The sequence below is a fragment of the Neoarius graeffei genome, chromosome 6 (genome assembly GCF_027579695.1).
Source record: "Neoarius graeffei isolate fNeoGra1 chromosome 6, fNeoGra1.pri, whole genome shotgun sequence".
NCBI classification, from domain to species: Eukaryota; Metazoa; Chordata; class Actinopteri; order Siluriformes; family Ariidae; genus Neoarius; species Neoarius graeffei.
The window spans coordinates 83,343,188-83,364,868 of record NC_083574.1 but is presented as its reverse complement, the minus strand read 5'-3'; the positions used below and the strand labels follow the sequence as shown (position 1 = coordinate 83,364,868).

At 40.0% G+C, this 21,681-nt stretch overlaps 1 protein-coding gene across 1 annotated transcript in view; it reads right to left on the bottom strand.

The window, feature by feature from the left end:
* Nucleotides 1-463: 463 nt before the first annotated feature.
* The window catches only part of kirrel3b (kirre like nephrin family adhesion molecule 3b), a 541,192-nt gene continuing 519,974 nt past the window's right edge, over nucleotides 464-21,681 (bottom strand). The window contains exons 10-16 of the mRNA XM_060924114.1: nucleotides 19,824-19,924; nucleotides 19,003-19,222; nucleotides 14,284-14,415; nucleotides 11,327-11,410; nucleotides 10,977-11,086; nucleotides 10,274-10,360; nucleotides 464-1,360 (exon numbers count right to left, since the gene is read on the bottom strand). Coding sequence (XP_060780097.1) covers nucleotides 908-1,360; nucleotides 10,274-10,360; nucleotides 10,977-11,086; nucleotides 11,327-11,410; nucleotides 14,284-14,415; nucleotides 19,003-19,222; nucleotides 19,824-19,924 — 1,187 coding nt within the window. The 3' untranslated portion in view covers nucleotides 464-907. The remainder of the gene's footprint in view (nucleotides 1,361-10,273; nucleotides 10,361-10,976; nucleotides 11,087-11,326; nucleotides 11,411-14,283; nucleotides 14,416-19,002; nucleotides 19,223-19,823; nucleotides 19,925-21,681) is intronic.

Sequence of the window (21,681 nt, the reverse complement as noted above, 5' to 3'; positions counted from 1 at the left end):
CAGATCCGTGTCACGTCATACATTGTCTGAGCATTCTTCGGTAACAAAATAGTGAAAACATTTGCATCGTTCCCACTTTATGGCCAAAACATCCTGTGCATTTTGAATCATCTTAGTTAGAAAAGATCAAATCATCCATGTACAAGTCCTCGATAAGGTCAGTAATCACGAAAGAGAGAGAGGAAAACATATGGTCCGACTGACAAAAGACAGCAAGGAAATTTAAAAATAAAAAGACAAAAGAAATGAATAATATACAGATATTCTCGAAATGGCCGAGAGCTATATATCTCTGGGATCCAGAAGGACTGGAATCCAATGATATTGACTGACAGTGATTAAGTCTGTTGACAAACTGTTTTTTTCTTTTTCTTTTTTTTTTTTTTTTACATGTCCATCCACACAGAAGTAAGAGTCATAGCTGTGGGGAAAGAGAAAAAAGAAAAAAAAAGGTCACTGTCAAATAATACACACTCAGACAGGCCTACTGTACAAGAGAGCAAGAGAAGACAAGAGAATCAGGATGTTGTCTTTCTGATGCTGCCAAAGGCATCGTGGACTGGAGATGTCAACAGCGTTGTAGAATCTGTTCATGTTCTGAAGACCTTCGTTCATTTATGATCTGCTTGTCCACACATTGGTTGTGTTTTGTCATTTTTGTCAGCATGGTTTCATCCTGTTCTGGCGTTCTGTACAGTAGCTGAGACATTTCTCACTAGTACTACACTGAAGGTACTTCTTCTCAGTTCAGGATATTTGACTTGTCTGCAATTGTAACCGCAAGCACAAAGACTTTACCAAAGCTGCATTGTACGAGGTTCTTATGATGACATTACAGAGACAAAAAGAGTAAGAAAAAGAGAGCTTGTGTGCTTGATCTGCTTCCCGACATCATTTGTAGACGTTGTCACACGTGAGTCTGCATGCGCTTCTGCAGGGGTCGTGTCAGGTCTGAGTTTTGCGAGGACGAGTGCGAGTGGTGTGACGAGGATGATGCTGAGGCCTTGCTGTCCTTGTCAAAGTGTGCGTAGCTGCTGGCACTGCTGTCGCACTGAGTGTCCATGAAGGAACCCGAGTCGCTGAGGGAGGCACGCTGTTGTAGCTCGCGCTCACACAGCTCGATGGAGCTGCTGCCTGTGCCCAGGACGAAGCGCCCGCCATACTCATACAAACGAGGGTTTGGTGCACCACCAATGGTTGAGTAGATGTTGGTGAAAGACATGCCTGTGGGTACACGTTGCTTGCCTGTGGAGGTTTCACGCCGTAGTTCAGTGGTGTTATGGGTGCTAGCCAGCGTGAGGGTGGGGGTCCCGTGGTGCTCTTTAAAAGTGTTCACGCTGTAGTAGCCATTGGTGGGATCCTGGATGAGAATGAAATGTGGAAGTAAACAAAAGATTAATTTAAAGGGATTTCTTACAAATACAGCAATGAAATAAGTGTGTTCATCCCTCTAGGGGAACATTTTTTTCATATTCGTCCATCTTGGTGAACAAGTTTCTAAGTTGAACCCAACATCAAAACATTTCCCTTTCAGACAAAGTTCCAAGTTAAAACCATTAACCATCCATTCACTCTACATAGTTTATCATTGCCACAATATTGACCTTAGTGTGGCGTAGAACAATCTCAAGGTATGAAGTTGTTCTCTGCATCCCATCCAGGATGTATTCCCAAATCATGCCCAGTGTTCCCAATATACGTTCCGTCTCTACCATGAAAGTAAATGAGTGAGTGAAGAAAAAGCTAACACATTACCATGCTTTACATATATTCATTCCCAGGAACAGTGGGAATACATGCTGGATGGGATGCCAGTCCAAATCAGAGCATCATGCACACACACTCACAAGCTCATTAAAACCAAGGGGCAATTTAGAGTCGCTAATACACCTACCAGCATCTTTTTGAGAGGTAGGAGGAAACCAGAGAACCCGGAGGAAACCCACAAGGACATAGCATGAGAAACTCCACACAGACTGAGCTCAGGATCAAAACGGGGAACCTGGAGCTATCAGGCAGCAATGCAACCCACTGAGTATATTAATGCTAAGTTGTTTCACAAATCCTGATATGAAATCTACATATCTATGCCCTGGTTGTGCTATTGGTCCCAATTATGTTGCACAAGGGGTAAAACTGAAACATCCTTGTATGTACCCAGTACTATACTATTTGACCACGAGTTGGCCTAGTGGTTAGCGTGTCCACCTCTCAACTGGGAGTTCATGAGTTCTACTCACGGTTGGGTCATACCAAAGACCATCATAAAAATGGTACCTACTGCCATCTGGCAAGGCACACTGCAATACAGATGTGAGTGGGGAAGTCAATCTCTTGTGGTTATCAGAGGACTAGCCCCTAGCTGTATAGGCGACAGGCTTAGGACTATCGAAACAAAGACCGGTGCCGCACCCATATGCCTCAAAGAGCTGGCTGGTACTGGGACAGGAGACTGCCTGGGAAGACCAGATTCTGGCATGAGAGGGACTTTGACTTTTTTGACTATACTTTTTGATTTCCTAATAGCCTAAATTTAACAAATCACAGGGAGTAAGAGCTTAATAGGACCTAGTGCACATTATCCAGGCATCTGAATGAAGCAACAAGAAGGCTCTTCTGCTTCAAATAAGAAGGTGGTGTAAACTCAATGTTTCTAAAATTCACTTCATCTACGTAGGCTTGTCAATGATCCAAGCAAGATAAACATACTTTCTTTGTGCCAAAAATTGAAATTTTCAGCAGAATCCGAACACCCCTTACAGATGCAATTGAAATTCCGTATATGACATAAATATTTATGGAAAAACAGTCGAATGAACTTTGGCCAAATAGCACATCTTAAAATTCTCAGTGTTTCAGAAGTCTGTGTATTACACCTACACTACTGTTCAAAAGTTTGGGGTCACTTTGAAATTTCCTTATTTTTGAAAGAAAAGCACTGTTCTTTTCAATGAAGATCACTTTAAACTAATCAGAAATCCACTCTATACATTGCTAATGTGGTAAATGACTATTCTAGCTGCAAATGTCTGGTTTTTGGTGCAATATCTCCATAGGTGTATAGAGGCCCATTTCCAGCAACTATCACTCCAGTGTTCTAATGGTACAATGTGTTTGCTCATTGCCTCAGAAGGCTAATGGATGATTAGAAAACCCTTGTACAATCATGTTAGCACAGCTGAAAACAGTTGAGCTCTTTAGAGAAGCTATAAAACTGACCTTCCTTTGAGCAGATTGAGTTTCTGGAGCATCATATTTGTGGGGTCGATTAAATGCTCAAAATGGCCAGAAAAATGTCTTGACTATATTTTCTATTCATTTTACAACTTATGGTGGTAAATAAAAGTGTGACTTTTCATGGAAAACACAAAATTGTCTGGGTGACCCCAAACTTTTGAACGGTAGTGTATATACATTAGACTCCGCCTTCTCAGAGAGCACTTTGAATGACTGCAGTTCTTACCTGTTGGGACGCAGCAGCCAACTAGAAATAACTTAAAAGTTGTTTATGGAAAATGTCACATACGGAACCATGGGTTTGCATCGCATCTGGTGAGACTGACATTCAACATGCAGCTTGAATCTTACTACACATTTAAACTATCAACTGTTAGTCCACATTTAAACTATCAACTGTTAGTCATAGGTGTATCAGGTGAAAATTCAAATTCAATCCAAATTACTTGAAACTTGTTTCAGTGAATTCAGAATTGAATGCAGAACAACATACTTTTTACATAATGAAAATGTTTATCTGTTCTTGAGATATTACCAATCAAAGATTGAAGAAATGGTTTAATTTTTAAAAAACTGACATAATATTCTGTATGAGTCCAAAATGGGCCTCATTAATGAATGAGATCAAATGTTTTTTTCTTAATAACTTTTTTATTTTTGAAGATATTTACATGGAAATTGGCAGGCACATAGATGGTTGTATATTGAATACAAAGTTTGATTTTTTTAATTAGGCAAATTAGTATCTAATTAGTATTAATTATGCTGATTAGGTAAAGCATTAAATCGGTACACTCGATAAAAAAAGTAATACAAGATTATTTCTAATACTCTCTTTGCACTCTGTAGGGCTTTGCATTTCTCAAAAGTAGGGCCTACTAGTGTTTATATTAAATAATATAAACAGTTACTTATTTCGATTAATATTCACAGCTTTCAAGGCGAACCTCAAAAAAACTGTGTGAGCCACATCCAATAAACAATTCCAATTACTTGAATTGAAATTGACACTCGTGTTTCTGACTTCTGTTTTTTAAAATATTCTAACCACTAAGATCTTAATATTTTTCATCAAAACAACTACAGTTATATTCTAAAACACTTATTTATTTACATGAATCAATTTGATTTAAAAAAATATATATATATATAAGTAGGTAAAGCTATGAAAACTCACTTCAAAGTCTCCCGTGAATCATAACATCAAAACTAGCAGATGGAAAATTTTGCTGAATCCTTCATCAGAAACAGTGAACGAAAGAACATCCCTATAAAAGTTATCAGATTGATATTCATGAGTAATCCAGTCAGAAACCGATCTGAAGACAGAGAGAGAGAGAGAGAGAGAGAGAGAGAGAGAGCCTGACCGCTTTCCCGTGACTCAAAAATCACCGGCAGTTTCCCACCGTCCCGCAAGCAAAGAGTGAACTCTGTTGTACGAACTTCAACCTGCCGTTACTCCCAAAGTACTGAACGGATCTTAACCAGATACATTTCTTTGGGAAGCAGACGTTGTAACATTTTTAATGATAGCATTCACACTAGAAATTATTCAAGAGTTAAGCAATGAAAGATTTGGAAACTTAGATGATCATCTGCATGCACAACTTTCGCAGCACAGTCAGCGAGCATCTGATATGCCTACTAGTAGTCCAAGCAACAGGAACTATAGAGAGCTCTTTATCTACTTTTAGGACTTGTGTGAAAAACTGATGATGTTTTAGGTCATATATATGCAGAAATATAGAAAATTCTAAAGGGTTCACAAACTTTCAAGCACCACTGTAGTAGTGAGTAACTTGTCGCTGTTGTTGCCCGACATTTTGTACAACATAAAGAAACGGCATAGTAACTATAACGGTAAAGAAATAAAACAAAAGAAGCTGACTATGATATAAGAAAATTCTACAATCCAGAAACAGAGGGGGTTCTGCTTTTAAGCAGTGCCTAAATCTATATATTGTATTCATACAATTTCTACGAACCTTAAAAAAAAAAAGTTTCCATGTAGGAAAATCATTAACCCTTCAAATAACCCATAAGAAATGCTTTTCCTAAACATGTACCAACTATGATGACATTTTTTGGGGGAAACCTTTTTCAAGGGGTTCTTTGGAAGGTTAAGGGTTCTCAAAAGATTCCTGAAGTAGTTCTCGTGAAATTTCTTATCTTTTTTTTTTCTAACGATGAAATAAATTTAAAAAAAAATATATATGTGTGTGTCGTAGTGGATGTCGAAAATCTCCCTGAAGTTGAGCTTGTAAAAACAATGACCTGGCAAGGGAAATAAGCAATCAGACAGCACGGGGAGGAGAAGTGGATAGGTGTCTGGGTCAATGTCATGAACCTTTCTTCTACAGTAAGCTTAAAACAATAAATAAAGAGCGAAATAAATTCCTTCCTTGCTAATTAATCAGCTCTCAATGTTTCACTCTGTGGCAGCACAAATAAGTGCCAGAGTTACTGTTAGTCTTTACACAATCGACTTTAATTGGTCTGAAAATTGTCTCTTTCCAAATACACTGAGAAGGTGTAATCAGAGAACTGTGGAACTACTGTGCCCAGTTGCTAAGTTGCCATGTGTGTGTGTGTGTGTGTGTGTGTGTGTCTGGAGGGGCAAGAACCATGGAAGGGAAAATAATCACTCCCAGATGACTCTGCTATGACAACCCAAGGAAGGATTTATCAGACAAAGAGGTGTGTGTGTGTGTGTATGTTTTCACTCTGAATCTCATTCTGTCTTATAGTCTCTCTGTTCCTTCACTTATATACGCACACTCCCATAGAGGCTGAAGCCCAGGGGGAATGAATGAAAAGATGAGATCCACTAGCAGACACCAGACCTACTGACATTTTGTACAATATATAAAGAGAATAAATACAAAATGGTTCAGCGGAGAAGCCGTCTGGAATATCTAACATCATAGAAAAAGACTTGATATTTTATATGTATATAATATAGCTGCTCAGGAGTAACATGGCTGATGGACATTGATTTACAGCGTGTTTTCAGTGTGTTAATGGCCAGATTGATGAGATTTATAAGGATAGATTTAAGGCAGAGGAAAGAGCAGCTCTTCATAAGCCTCCGCTCATATAAAAGAGGCGCTCGGCTCAAGTCATAGACCATCTATTCTGATAAGACTTTTATTGCACCCCATAAACTTCATGGAAATAAAACTTTGGTTAGTAATACGAAAAGTTCCATTTGAGAAGAAACAATTCTCCTTGGGTGGTCGTGCAGTGACTACATTTATCCTGCTTAGGCACTGTTCACTAGGCACATCCAGGTTGGCAGACTTTTTTACTTTATAGCCTGTAAAATGCACTTTGAGACCGAAAGATTTACAGTTATTGCTGTAAGTAAGGAGAAAATGTTGTAAGTCATTTATGTTTGGTTTTGTCAGTAAATACAGACAAAGGTGTTAAAATGAATGTGGGTGTATCCTGCAACAGGATGCGAACCTAAAACATATGACAAGATGCTGAATACTTAATTCTGATTGGTCAGAAGGTGCTGATTCATCAAAAGATTAATTAATCAATCAAAAGAGAGGCCGATTGAGGAAAATGATCCAATGTTACATATCTGTGAGTGGCAAAAGTATGTGAACCTTTGCTTTCAGTATCTGGTGTGACCCCCTTGTGCAGCAATAACTGCAACTAAACGTTTCCAGTAACTGTTGATCAGTCCTGCACACCGGCTTGAAGGAATTTTAGCCCATTCCTCCATACAGAACAGCTTCAACTCTGGGATGTTGGCGGGTTTCCTGACATGAACTGCTCGCTTCAGGTCCTTCCACAACATTTCGATTGGATTAAGGTCAGGACTTTGACTTGGCCATTCCAAAACATTAACTTTATTCTTCTTTAACCATTCTTTGGTAGAACGACATGTGTGCTTAGGGTCGTTGTCTTGGTGCATGACCCACTTTCTCTTGAGATTCAGTTCATGGACAGATGTCCTGACATTTTCCTTTAGAATTCGCTGGTATAATTCAGAATTCATTGTTCCATCAATGATGGCAGGCTGTCCTGGCCCAGATGTAGGCCCAAACCATGATACTACCACCACCATGTTTCACAGATGGGATAAGGTTATTATGCTGGAATGCAGTGTTTTCCTTTCTCCAAACATAACACTTCTCATTTAAACCAGAAAGTTCTATTTTGGTCTCATCCATCCACAAAACATTTTTCCAATAGCCTTCTGGCTTGTCCACATGATCTTTAGCAAACTACAGATGAGCAGCAATGTTCTTTTTGGAGAGCAGTGGCTTTCTCCTTGCAACCCTGCCATGCACACCATTGTTGTTCAGTGTTCTCCTGATGGTGGACTCATAAACATTAATATTAGCCAATGTGAGAGAGGCCTTCAGTTGCTTAGAAGTTACCCTGAGGTCCTTTGTGACCTTGCTGACTATTACAAGTCTTGGTCTTAGAGTGATTTTTGTTGGTCGACCACTCCTGGGGAGGGTAACAATAGTCTTGAATTTCCTCCATTTGTATACAATCTGTCTGACTGTGGATTGGTGGAGTCCAAACTCTTTAGAGATGGTTTCGTAACCTTTTCTCTGAGGTCCTCAGAAATCTCCTTTGTTCGTGCCATGATACACTTCCACAAACATGTGTTGTGAAGATCAGGCTTTGATAGATCCCTGATCTTTAAATAAAACAGGGTGCCCACTCACACCTGATTGTCATCCCATTGATTGAAAACACCTGACTCTAATTTCACCTTCAAATTAACTGCTAATCCCACATACTTTTGCCACTCACAGATATGTAATATTGGATCATTTTCCTCAATAAATAAATGACCAAGTATAATATTTTTGTCTCATTTGTTTAACTGGGTTCTCTTCATCTACTTTTAGGAATTGTGTGAACATCTGATGATGTTTTAGGTCATATTTATGCAGAAATACAGAAAATTCTAAAGGGTTCACAAACTTTCAAGCACCACTGTACAAGTTAAACGTTTGGACACACCTAATGTAATAGTTTTTTCATTATTTTTATTAATTAAAACACTTCATGTCAAAGTAATGATGGATGTTGTTTCTCTTTACTTAGTTGTTTGGTTCTTGACATAATATGGATTACTACAGCTATGGATGGAATAGGGCTATTTACTGTATTTTTATTATTTATTATTTACTGTTTGATCTCAAACACATTAAGAAGGCAAGAAACTTTTTTCCAGTTGAGAGTATGCCATGCGCATTCTGGCTGCCGTTTCTCACTGGAGCTTTTTATTTTATTTTATTTTCTCTGTGGTTTTTCATTTTTGTGTTTGCGTAGTTTGATGTTTGGTTTTTTTTGTTTCTTTTTGAGTGCTTTGTCCGCTGGTTATGGTGTAGCGCCGGACCCAGTTTTGGGCGTCGGTTTCCTTCAGGCCTTGGTTTGCCATGGGTGATGCCTGTGCTCCTCGCTGTGGACTGTGGTGGGCTCATTGCTCATTTTAACATCGGGGTTATCCAGTGCTCTGTGCAGGGTTATTTTGTGTTTGGCATGGTGCTCTGAGTGATGTTGCTCGGTGGTGTCATGGCGGCTGTGCTGGTGGTGTGGGACTTGTTTGTGCCTTTTGGTGGGACTGTGGCTGCTGCACCATTGGAATGACATCCTGACTTTTATTTGATGGACTTTTTTTCCCTCCCTTTCCTTATATTTGTAAAGTGACATTGGGTATTGTGAAAGGCGCTATATAAATTTAACTATTATTATTATTATTATTATTATTATTAAACTCATCCACTAATTAACTTTTGACGAGGCACACCTGTTAATTGAAAAGCATTCCAGGTGACTACCTCATGAAACTGATTAAGATAATGCCAATAGTGTGTGAAGCGTCATCAAGGTAAACACTGGATGCGCTGAAGAATTGGAAATATGAAATTTTTTTTTAACCATTTTTATTTACCACATAATTCCATAAGTGTTCCACGTGTTATTTCAGAGTTTTGATGTCTTCAGTATTGTTTGACAATATCGAAAATCGTCACAATACAGAAACACCTATGAATGACTAGAGTAGGGGTTTACAACTTTTGACTGGTATTGAATATGTTGCTTATTAATAAAAGCAAAATAGTTACCAGTGGGAGCTGGAATAAAACACGTCAGGGTGTGATGAGTTTGAAATGGAAATTCAAATGCAAATGTATTTCATACACAAAATACATATTGCGTGAATTATGCATAAATTATGCGTATTGTGTCATCAAATTCTCAATCTGTATATCCGGGAAGGCATCATTAATGCTGAATGATATATACACATTTCAGAGCAATATGTTACCATCCAGACAAAATCTTTTTCAGGCAAGGCCTTCCTCCTTTCAGCAAGACAATGCCAAACCACTTTCTGCACATATTAAAAGTGCAGGGCTCTGTATTAAAAGAGTCTGGGTGCTAAACTGGCCTACCTACAGTCTAGACCTGTCTCCCTTTTAAAACATTTGGTGCGTTACGAAGTGCAAAATATGACGAAGGAGACCCCAAACTGTCCAGCAACTGAAATTGTATATCAGGCAAGAATGGGACAATGATTCACTTTCAGAACTACAGCAACTGGTCTCCTCAGTTCCCAAACATTTACAGAGTGTTATTAAAAGTAGAGGTGATGCAACACAGTGGTAAACATGCCCTTGTTCCAACTTTTTTGAAATGTGTTGCTGACATCAAATTCAAAATGAGCATATATTTTTCAAAAAACCAATAAAATGTCTCACTTTCAACATTTGATATGTTGTCTTTGTACTATTTTCAATGAAATATAGGCTTGCCAAGATTTGCAATCATCATATTCTGTTTTACACAATGTCTCAAATTTATGGAATTGGGGTTGTATTAAAGGTATGCAGCCTTTTGTTCTGGACTGTAAATATTGTTACGAGTAAAAATTTGTGCACAGAATCGATGGGTAAACAGCTTGTTCTTGGATCTGGGATTAATTGGATAAACTGTGCAAACCTATACTCTGGCAACAAAGCAAGTCAAAAGAGGAACACAACCCCCTATGGTTGCTCACCTTGATGTGCTGGTATTCTTTCTCCTCCTCCTGGAGGACCTCCAGCTGCTTGAGAACAGACTCCTGCTGGAATTCTCCGCGTTCAATCTGAGGGCACAAACAAAAACACACACCCTGCTGTATTCAGACATAACCTACATCCCCTGCCTATTATATCCAAAGTCAGCTTATTTAATGACATGGGCAAGTAACCTTAAATTAAGCTGTGTCAATTTCCCATGAATATTTTTCATCTCGTCACCAAGAATTGTCAATGTGTCACAGACTTAGCCTTCAGCATAATCGCATCCTGAGCTCTAAGTAAAATCTTGGTGCTGTTTGCAAGGCCTTAGGGAAGCGCATAACACAGTGCAGGATTTCAAAAGAGGGTGCTATCATATGGTTTGACAGCATTTCTCCGATAGGCACTATGAGGAAAAAAAAAGGCCCCAGGCCACTTGATCATTGGCATGTCTATGGCTGCGTCACTGTCTTCCCAGGGGACACAGGCTGGAGGGTAAATATAGGGCTTCAGGCAATCAGGGCTTTCTCTCACACAATCTCATACTGCATTATTCATGAGCTTGGTATTAGCATTCGTTCTGGATGGGGGTTATTAGTGCTGGGGTGTGGATGATTAGTGCATTAGCATTACGTGAAGATGTGACAGGAGAAGGCGTAATGAGCTGGGGGTACAATTTGTTGAAACTTAGACAAGACTTACCATCAGCTGCTTCATGGCGGCATGGTCCTCATTTTCCCGTGCAGCATTGTGGTCTTTGTGCACAATCTCCACGCGGATGTCATTCTTGGTCGAGACGACGCCTTTAAGGTCTGACAGACAGATGTTCGTCTATTACCACACGATTTCAACTGCTCCACAAAGTCAAATGTATACAATTCTTTCATGCAATTTCTCAAGGCTTGGGTTGTGTCTCTGTATCTGTTTGCTAATATGATATAGTTAGTGAAGCGTGTAGCAAACGTGCACCACAACTCAAAAAACAGTCCAGACGCACGTCAGTAGCACTGTTTGTAGTGTTAATTGGTGACAGTCCAGTAACGAGGGCTTACTTTCTGTCTTAATTTTGCTTGAAAGTTCTCGCTGCTGAGCACAGATCGAGGCAGGGAGGGAGGGCATAACCAGGTGAGCGTCTTCTGTGGTATACAACAACAACATTCTCAAGGCGAGCAACGCCTCCCATGACAATTCCTGCAAGCTATACCTTAACTTCCTGAACTTCCTGTAAAAGGGTTCTGAAAGGAAAAAATCCACCCTGAATATTAATCTTTTGAATGAATCTGATCTTCAGTAGCGTCCAAGGTTTATTATGGAATTTTTGTACTTTTTGAAAGTACTTACTTACTTATAATTACAACTTACTTGATTAACATTTCACTCTATTTTCATTGTTGTTACATTACCCACAATTGAATTCAAATATCTGCTGACAGTGGTTCACTTTACCTCTGCCTAAAGAGAGCGATGCAGCAGCGCTTTAGTCCTTTACTCTGTTCACCTTTTGTTAAAACAAAATTAAACTTTAATGCTAGAACCACTGTCAGTGTCATGGTGCTTATCATCTCATAGACTGCTGACTAGCTGAGTATTGCATTTACTCCAGCGTCTCTACATTGGGTTTCTCATTAATATGACATTCAACATCAGTGGACAATGGTGCGTTGGAAAAGAAATTGTTTCTCTTTTGTTTTTTGGTGGTTGACAAAATACGGATAGGTCACGGATTATGGAAATATAATAAAAAAAGGACACAAAATACGGAGCGGTTACGGATTTTAATACGGACGCTAGTAATTTACGGATTGGTCATGGACGTTTCAATATATTACGGATTGGTTACAGATTTCATACGGATGATGTATCATGGATGGTTAATTTTACAGACAATGCTATGAGTCTATGGAATGTCACAAAGCTCATCTCCATGATGACGTTATCTGCCAATGGTATCTACGGTACGTGATGGAGGTAGAAGCGCCAGATAAAGTCGAGCCAATACTCACTAATCAGTAGACGAGTCTTTCGATAAGAGATGTGGGACATTTAATAATATTCAGAGAACACAACTCTGAAATACCATTTTTGACAAAAGGGGTTAAGTTTATGTATTTCACTCAAAGACTGATGTAGAAAAGTAATTAGAAAAGAAGTTTACGTCCCGTTGTCACCAAACTTTAAGAACATTGTAGTGTTACATTACATTGGTGATGACTCTATATCTAAACCAAAGGCACGCAGAAATTGCATAAATCAAACAAAATATCCATAATACCAAAGCCTTCTGTCGTTAAAACAATGGAGGAGACGGGGAAAAGCAACACGGACCGACAGAAGTGCCCATAAATTATACAAAGTGTCTGTAGCTACAGAAAAGAAGGCAGAAATCACGGACATTACATGGAAAGTCCATCAAATCCATTCCCTCAAAGAGAAAAACAAAACAGAAGAAAAGCCTAATAAAGATGCCCTAAAAAAATTGCAAACAATTGCATATGAAGACAAAGGATTTGTTCATTTCATTGCAACTTTTCTGGATCGTATTGTAATTTTAGGCATGGAAGACATGCTGAACGAATTAAACCAACATCTTCAACTTCACCTTCTTAAACCAAATTAATAAGTCTAAAACAATTAAATGTTTGGACTGCCGAAGTTCATCATTAAAATATCTTACCTGCAGTTATGCTTACTTAATTAATTTACTATTGATATTTTATGGAAAATCACATATCTGTGAATAAAAGATCCGTACTTTGTATTATATTTTTTATTTTCCGTGAATCCGTATTCCGCGACACGTCCGTAATTTGTAAACGCTGTTGTTTTTCAGGGCTAACGGTGAAACCTGAGCTTTTCACCCCTTATATTTGGGAACAAACTTTTACTCCTATTACACAGCACTGGAACTGCATGAGCAATGTCCCTCATATGACTTCTCACGGGATTAATGAAAACGCAGCACTGCTCAACAAAATTGCCAGCGGAAATGACTAATCACAAATCTTTGTGTATGAACATATTCCATGCGTTTCAGGGTGGAGTTTTCCTTTAATAACTTGGATGAGCTGCTCTGATTTGGAAAATGGAAGGATGGTCCAAGTCTTATAAAGGCATACATGTCAACCTTTGGTCAATCAAACCTGTATAACCAACCTCCATAATCCGTATTTCCCTTATAAAATCCGTATAAGATGCAAATTAAAATAATTTACCTAAAATTTGAATGATAATTAACAATGATATATCCCAGTTACTTTTTATTCAATATTAATAACAATAAACCTTCAGAATGAATACAAAGCTCCAATGTTCGACAAAAACACAAAGTGTCACTCTAATGTTCTGAATTGTACTCCATGACAGCTTTTTTTAGCAGTCTGCACCAATACCTCACGAGGCTGCATGTCACAGCAAGTGTCTGTGTTGATCTTGCCGGAGTGCCCATTCAGAATTTTTTCAGTTGCTAGTGAAAGTCGCTCAGGTGGAAATACACGTTTCAAACAAAATGTTACTTCCCGGTTGGCGGGATTCTCGCAATGCGGTGTGCGCATGATCAAAAGTGTAACGAAGTCTTGCTACCACAAGATAACGCGCAATTTCATAAGACTCTTTACTGGCTGTTTGTGCTTTCTGTGGTGTACAGTACGTTTGTAAATGAATGTTATGCGCTCTTTTATCATCGTGGGAATTGATTATAGCTCAAAATAAATATTGAAGTTTTTTAAAGAATCCGTATAACTTTATTTGTACGCCCGTATACTACGTTTATTGAATCAAATCCGTATAAAATACGGACATTCTGTATAGGTTGACATGTATGTAAAGGGATGGAGAGAAGTTGAAGAAGAAAGAAAGAAAGAAAGAAAGAAAGAAAGAAAGAAAGAAAGAAAGAAAGAAAGAAAGAAAGATGTAAAAAAAAAAACATGGAGTGTGTGAAATGACTTGAACCCTGACACACTGTTCTGTCTTGCTGAGGAAGGTGAACAGAGTTCAGTGTTATGACACATACTTCTCTGAGAGCGTGTGCAGCAGAAGGCCCCGATGGTGCCGATGAGGACGATGAAGGCGACGAAAGCTCCCACTGCCACGCCGATAATCACAGCCACAGGCAGAGACTCTGCGGACAACAAATGATAGCCGCCTACAATAACACAGCATGGACAAGTCGAGTCAATTCAACAAATAATCACCGTGGCACAGAGCCTGGCTTTTTATTTCTAAACAAGACAGCATCAAGAGAACGAATGCTGCTGTGTCATACAAAACGAATACAACAATCCAAGAATGGTGTGAACCAAAAAGAGCAACCAAGCGCCAAACAGAACAAGGCTGAGAAATGTTATATGTGAGAAATGTTAGCACAAGTTCATCATGTTGCGTTCGCTATTCTGTGGAGGCTTTTCTCTTTTAGCAGCTTCAGTTGAAACTTGCATGTCTTTTTTTTCCTTTCTTTTACAACTCCTGAGTCAAAATGCCCTTCATTTGCATCGAGCAGAGTTGTATGCAGTGTTAAATGGCAGGTGCGATTGTAACAATAATGTAGTAATTGATAGCAGCACCAACAAACACTTTGGATGTCACAGATCATTAAAAACACCAACGTTTTGCTGTCATGGCTTTTTTTTTTTTATTGCTATTACACTGTAGTGCAAGACACACTTGCATTTCTCACATAATAAATAAATAAATAAGCGCGCGAGCAAGCAAATAAATAAATAATTAAATAAAAGTCCATAATGGAGAATGAGCAACGTCTACACAGCATTAATTACACCCTCCCGAACTAGCGCAGCAAAACCCACCATCGGCTCGTCCTCTGCAATTAATGTCTGTTTAATGTCTCTGAAGTACAAACAACCATACATTTTCATTTAAGAGCTAGTCATCTGAATCCATAGTTTGCAAAGAGTCAGATAGATTGCTTTCCTTTAGAAAATGCCATAAATGGAGAGAAAAAAGAAAAGAAAAGAAAAAATAAACAAACAAACAAAAAAAATGACAATGCCAGGTTATTGTGGTCGTTAAGTGGTTTTGGCAGAAAATGACACAGAGCGCTGTATAATAAATACATTTCAATGATAAATGAAATTTTCACACTGCTGACACTGCTTGAAACAAATCCATTACATAAAATGAGCATGAATTAATAGTCTGAGTAGAGATTAATGCATTAAAAAAGTAAGAAAGACATCATTTTCAAAACTATTATGATGATAAATTCCATGTTTTATTTATTTATTTAAAAAAAATAATTTCTTTTTCTTGGGAATTGTATCCTGGAAGGCTGCTGGTCATAAACAAACAAACACACAAACAAACAAAACTAATTAACCCCCTCAGAAATCACAGAAAAACAAAGGTAAAATATAGCCACAAGTGGCGATGAAGGGCCCGAGCACCTCCGGTTTGGTGACCTGTCACACGTGGTCATCATACAATACACACGTGTCTGAGATGTGCAACAAAAGCCTGGGTATCTGATGTGTACACCACCAGCGATGAGTTTATAGGCACACATTTCCTGTTTGCATGGCGTCACATATATACAGTGGTGCTTGAAAGTTTGTGAACCCTTTAGAATTTTCTATATTTCTGCATAAATATGACCTAAAACATCATCAGATTTTCACACAAGTCCTAAAAGTAGATAAAGAGAACCCAGTTAAACAAATGAGGCAAAAATATGATACTTGGTCATTTATTTATTGAGGAAAATGATCCAATATTACATATCTGTGAGTGGCAAAAGTATGTGAACCTCTAGGATTAGCAGTCAATTTGAAGGTGAAATTAGAGTCAGGTGTTTTCAATCAATGGGATGACAATCAGGTGTGAGTGGGCACCCTGTTTTATTTAAAGAACAGGGATCTATCAAAGTCTGATCTTCACAACACATGTTTGTGGAAGTGTATCATGGCACGAACAAAGGAGATTTCTGAGGACCTCAGAAAAAGCATTGTTGATGCTCATCAGGCTGGAAAAGGTTACAAAACCATCTCTAAAGAGTTTGGACTCCACCAATCCACAGACAGACAGATTGTGTACAAATGGAGGAAATTCAAGTCCATTGTTACCCTCCCCAGGAGTGGTCGACCAACAAAGATCACTCCAAGAGCAAGGCGTGTAATAGTCGGCGAGGTCACAAAGGACCCCAGGGTAACTTCTAAGCAACTGAAGGCCTCTCTCACATTGACTAATGTTCATGTTCATGAGTCCACCACCAGGAGAACACTGAACAACAATGGTGTGCATGACAGAGTTGCAAGGAGAAAGCCACTGCTCTCCAAAAAGAACATTGCTGCTCATCTGCAGTTTGCTAAAGAGCACGTGGACAAGCCAGAAGGCTATTGGAACAATGTTTTGTGGACGGAGGAGACCAAAATAGAACTTTTGGTTTAAATGAGAAGTGTTATGTTTGGAGAAAGGAAAACACTGCATTCCAGCATAAGAACCTTATCCCATCTGTGAAACATGGTGGTGGTAGTGTCATGGTTTGGGCCTGTTTTGCTGCATCTGGGCCAGGACGGCTTGCCATCATTGATGGAACAATGAATTCTGAATTATACCAGCAAATTCTAAAGGAAAATGTCAGGACATCTGTCCATGAACTAAATCTCAAGAGAAGGTGGGTCATGCAGCAAGACAACGACCCTAAGCACACAAGTCGTTCTACCAAAGAATGGTTAAAGAAGAATAAAGTTAATGTTTTGGAATGGCCAAGTCAAAGTCCTGACCTTAATCCAATGGAAATGTTGTGGAAGGACCTGAAGTGAGCAGTTCATGTGAGGAAACCCACCAACATCCCAGAGTTGAAGCTGTTCTGTACGGAGGAATGGGCTAAAATTCCTCCAAGCCGGTGTGCAGGACTGATCAACAGTTACCGCAAACGTTTAGTTGCAGTTATTGCTGCACAAGGGGGTCACACCAGATACTGAAAGCAAAGGTTCACATACTTTTGCCACTCACAGATATGTAATATTGGATCATTTTCCTCAATAAATAAATGACCAAGTATAATATTTTTGTCTCATTTGTTTAACTGGGTTCTCTTTATCTACTTTTAGGACTTGTGTGAAAATCTGATGATGTTTTAGGTCATATTTATGCAGAAATATAGAAAATTCTAAAGGGTTCACAAACTTTCAAGCACCACTGTACTTCTTGTTTTGCCTTTTGAACATCTTGCAAGATATTGCAAATCCCTTCACAATGCCATGGAGGAGAACGTCAAAATGTAACACGTGTTAAAATGCACAAAACCATAAATAACTCATTTCCTGTTGAGTACGGCTAATACAACTACACTATAGCTTTGTTCTAGGGATGTTAACCGATGACCGTTTGACCGGTGGTTGACCGAATCAACGTCAACCGGTTAATTTTTTTTGGTTGTCGGTTAAAAAAAAAAAATCAATCGTTTTGAAGCTGCCGATTTTGGAGCGGAGGACTTGGAATTCCATGATGTAAACGCTTGGGCCATGCCATGCGGTGTAAGGATGACAGCTGACAAATCAGAAACACCCATTCGGTCATGTCCCGCCCCAGTTAAAGACAGCTGACAAATCAGAAACACCCATTCAGTCATGTCCCGCCCTCCCGCTGCCACTCTGCGAAAGTGTAGACACAGGCTTTTTAGCTTACAAATTACTATTCTGTTTTTTTTTTAAATTATTATTAGAAGGCACATCGAGTTTAGTCCTGCCTTGGCCAGTGCATTCTGAAAGTATGTTTCGGTCTGTAGCCAATAATTCATGTTATTGCAGATCATATCTCTCCACACAAACTAAAGGCGCAGATGCCGACTTTTTTTTTTTTGAATCGCGCAGATCCGTTTTTTTTTTTTTTTTTTTGGGGGGGGGGGGGGGGGCGTTGGAGTGTCTGAATGTAATTTCAAGGTAGATTCTGTATTAAAAGTACTAAATAGGTGGGTGCCGTTGCAGTCCATGAGGCATGGGGGGTGTGGGAGGAAGGCAGTGGATCGGGGGGCTGCGCGCGTTTGCGCAGAAGCTGCGCACATTAAATTTTGCGCGGCTTCGGCGCGGTCATGCGCGGCTTTCTGATTTGCTGTTTTCTTCTCGTGCTTGTACTTCCTGTGTTTCGTGGACTGTGGCGGCATTTGCTTATATGCAGAATTTGCTTTGATGAAGTTGTGGTCGAACGCTCCACAGCTCCACAGGGAAAGGAAGGTCGGATCTGCGCAATTCAGCCGTGGAGAGGGCGGCATCCGCCAAAAGGCGCACCGTTTGCATCCCTGTAATTCCAATTCTAGAATTTTAAACTCATAGGTTAACCGACTTTAACCGGCTAATGAGGCTCGGTGGTCGGTCAAGATTTTTTTTAGTTTTCGCCATCCCTACTTTGTTCGTCCTGGAGCACCCCACACACCTACCAAATTTGACATGGATAGGTGAAACTATATACCGGGCAAAAGTCTCAATGCATGTGGGGGCGCTATGGAGTTCCCTGGACACACCTGGGGCCAAGCCTCTATGCCTGAGCAGTGGTGGCCAGGACTGATGTGTCTACTGAATTTCATGAGATTTTGCCCATGGGAACCACCTCAAAAATGGCCAAGTCTTGAATAATAATAATAATAAGAGGAAGAAGAAGAAGAATCCTTCAGAAAACAATAGGGCCTTGCACACCTCCGGTGCTCGGGCCCTAATTAATGTTAATGCTAGAATAATGAGCTGAAGAGAGCTGTCATATAAAGAAAAGAAGGTGGAACGTGGCGAACCTTGGCTCCCACCTTGTTCCTTGAGACGGATTATTTCAGTGTCGGAGCCAAAGCTGTTCCATGCTGTGCAATTATAGATGGTCTGGAAGTCAGCGGGGACGATGTTACTCATTGTCAGGGTGGACAGGACACCGTCCTCAGTGCTCACTGTCTCAACTGTGTAGCGGCCAGATGTTCCCGACTCGAGGACTGTCTCTTTCCATGACCAGGCCTGAAACAGGACAATAAAAACACATAAATACTGTACATACATCAATAAAAATAAGATTAAATTATATCTAAAAGATATAACTGATAAAATGGTGCTATTGGGTGAATTGACACTTATAACAGTTATTACACATATATAAACGCTATATTACAATTAAAAAAATACCTGGTTACAATAATACATGAACAAAGAGTAGTACAAGAGAAGACGAGAAGTAAATGAATAGTGTATATATGTATCTCCACACACACAGAGACTGTTACACTCAGGATGAGTAATGAATCAAAAATTGGCCTTGGGAAGAGGCTGTTTATCTAGGCTTCATAAATCTTAATCGAATGTGCACTAACAGAGCATAAACAAGCATTAGATAAGAATTTAAGCACATCAGGCTGCCTCGTTTAATTCCCACTATAACACACACAGTAGAAACAAATGATGTAGGATGCAATTTCATTTATTACATGTACTGTAAGTCATCAGTGTGCTGTACATTATAGGACTAAACCTGTCATAGCTAATTTAGTCACCACAGTCACGAAGCGAGAGAGTCCACGATCAGAAAGTGAGAAGAGTTCTGAGAGAGGAAAGAGGAACTCACAATGCGGTCAGGAGGAGGCGTGCTACGGATGAAGCACTTGATCTGTCCCTTCTCTCCATGAGGAGCCTGGTGTGTTTGGGTGCTGGAGATGGTCGGAGGTCCTGCAGGTACAAACACCAGACACGTTATTATTTAGAGCACCAGACGACAATCGATCAACACAGACAAGAACAAAACCTCAGAGCCTTGAGTGCCATAATTTTGTGTTGTAGCCTAGAGCACAAAAATACACCTGGATTTTTGTGAGTTTGAATCATGATGAGTTGAGAAAGCAGAAATGTCCAGTACAAGGGGGTTAAACTCATTCAGGAAACAGACAATGCAATATCAAAGTTGGTAGGAGGAGGCATGGTGGTGTAGTGGTTAGCACTGTCGCCTCACAGCAAGAAGGTTCGGGTTCGAGTCCAGTGGCCGGCGAGGGCCTTTCTGTGTGGAGTTTGCATGTTCTCCCCGTGTCCGCATGGGTTTCCTCCACAGTCCAAAGACATGCAGGTTAGGTTAATTGGTGGCTCTAAATTGACCGTAGGTGTGAATGTGAGTGTGAATGGTTGTCTGTGTCTACGGTGGTGTTTACATTAGACCGTATCCGTCTCGTTTTCGTCGTGGATGCACTGTCCGTGCACATTAACACGCCGGGAAACGACTCCACAGGCGGAACAACTTGAATCCGCCAGGGCCCACGTATTCAACCCAGTTCGTATCTGATCCGGTGCTGTGTAAACATTGAGGAACGAGGAAATGCAGTGCTGAGCTCTAGCTGACGTCGTCATTGGACAACGTCACTGTGACATCCACCTTCCTGATTCGCTGGCGTTGGGATCACACACACAGCGGCTCAGTCCCGAATCACTGCTCGTGCGCTTCACTTGCGCACTCTGTGAGCTGCACAGGGCCGGAGTGCGCACCCTCCAGAGGGCACTCGCTGTTCAGGGCGGAGTGATTTGGAGCGCAGGAGGAAGCGCTGAGCCGCACTGAGGTTTATTTACACATTTCAACTTATTTACCTCCTCCAGGCGCTTAAACTCAGTGAGAACATGAACATCACAGCCAGGTGTGTTTATCTGCTGGAGAAGGTGTTCGCTTGCCATCCTTCCACTTGCAAGTGGTGAGTGACTTGCGCATGCCCGATATGCACTGGGATCATGTGACGTTCCGTCTAATTAGTCATGTGATTAGCATATCTGTGTATTGGCGTTGCTGTGTGCACGCGAATCGTTTTAAAAACGTTAATCTGATGATCCGCTGATACGGTCTAATGTAAACACCACCTATGTGTCAGCCCTGTGATGACCTGGCAACTTGTCCAGGGTGTACCCCGCCTTTCACCCGTAGTCAGCTGGGATAGGCTCCAGCTTGCCTGCGACCCTGTAGGACAGGATAAGCAGCTACAAATAATGGATGGATGGAAGTTGGTAGGACAAAAAAAAAAATGCAGCTGTGCCAATAACATATCAACAACAGCTTTAAAATGTCTTCATTAGCTCTGAATATGTTCATTTGTGATACAAGCAAATGTGAAACTTGTGGTTTTGTAACAGAAATAAACTTCACTGCAAATGCAATTTGCACAAAGTAGTCCATAATACTAACATGGTAGAAATAAAAATAGGTACCCTATGTGTACATGTGGTTGCTGCTTACCATATAAATAAAATAGTTTTCTGATCCCATGTCCATACAGTAAATATAGCATATATACATGTTATCAATTATACTCGCCTCATCTCTTGCAAGCATCACCAAGCTGTGAGCAGCATCAGGGCTTGTAGTATTTTGGTTATCGATTCTGTTTACTGTGTTTTGTTCAAAATCCAGTGCCGTGAACTAGATCTATTTTCAAAATAGCAAGAAAGCACTC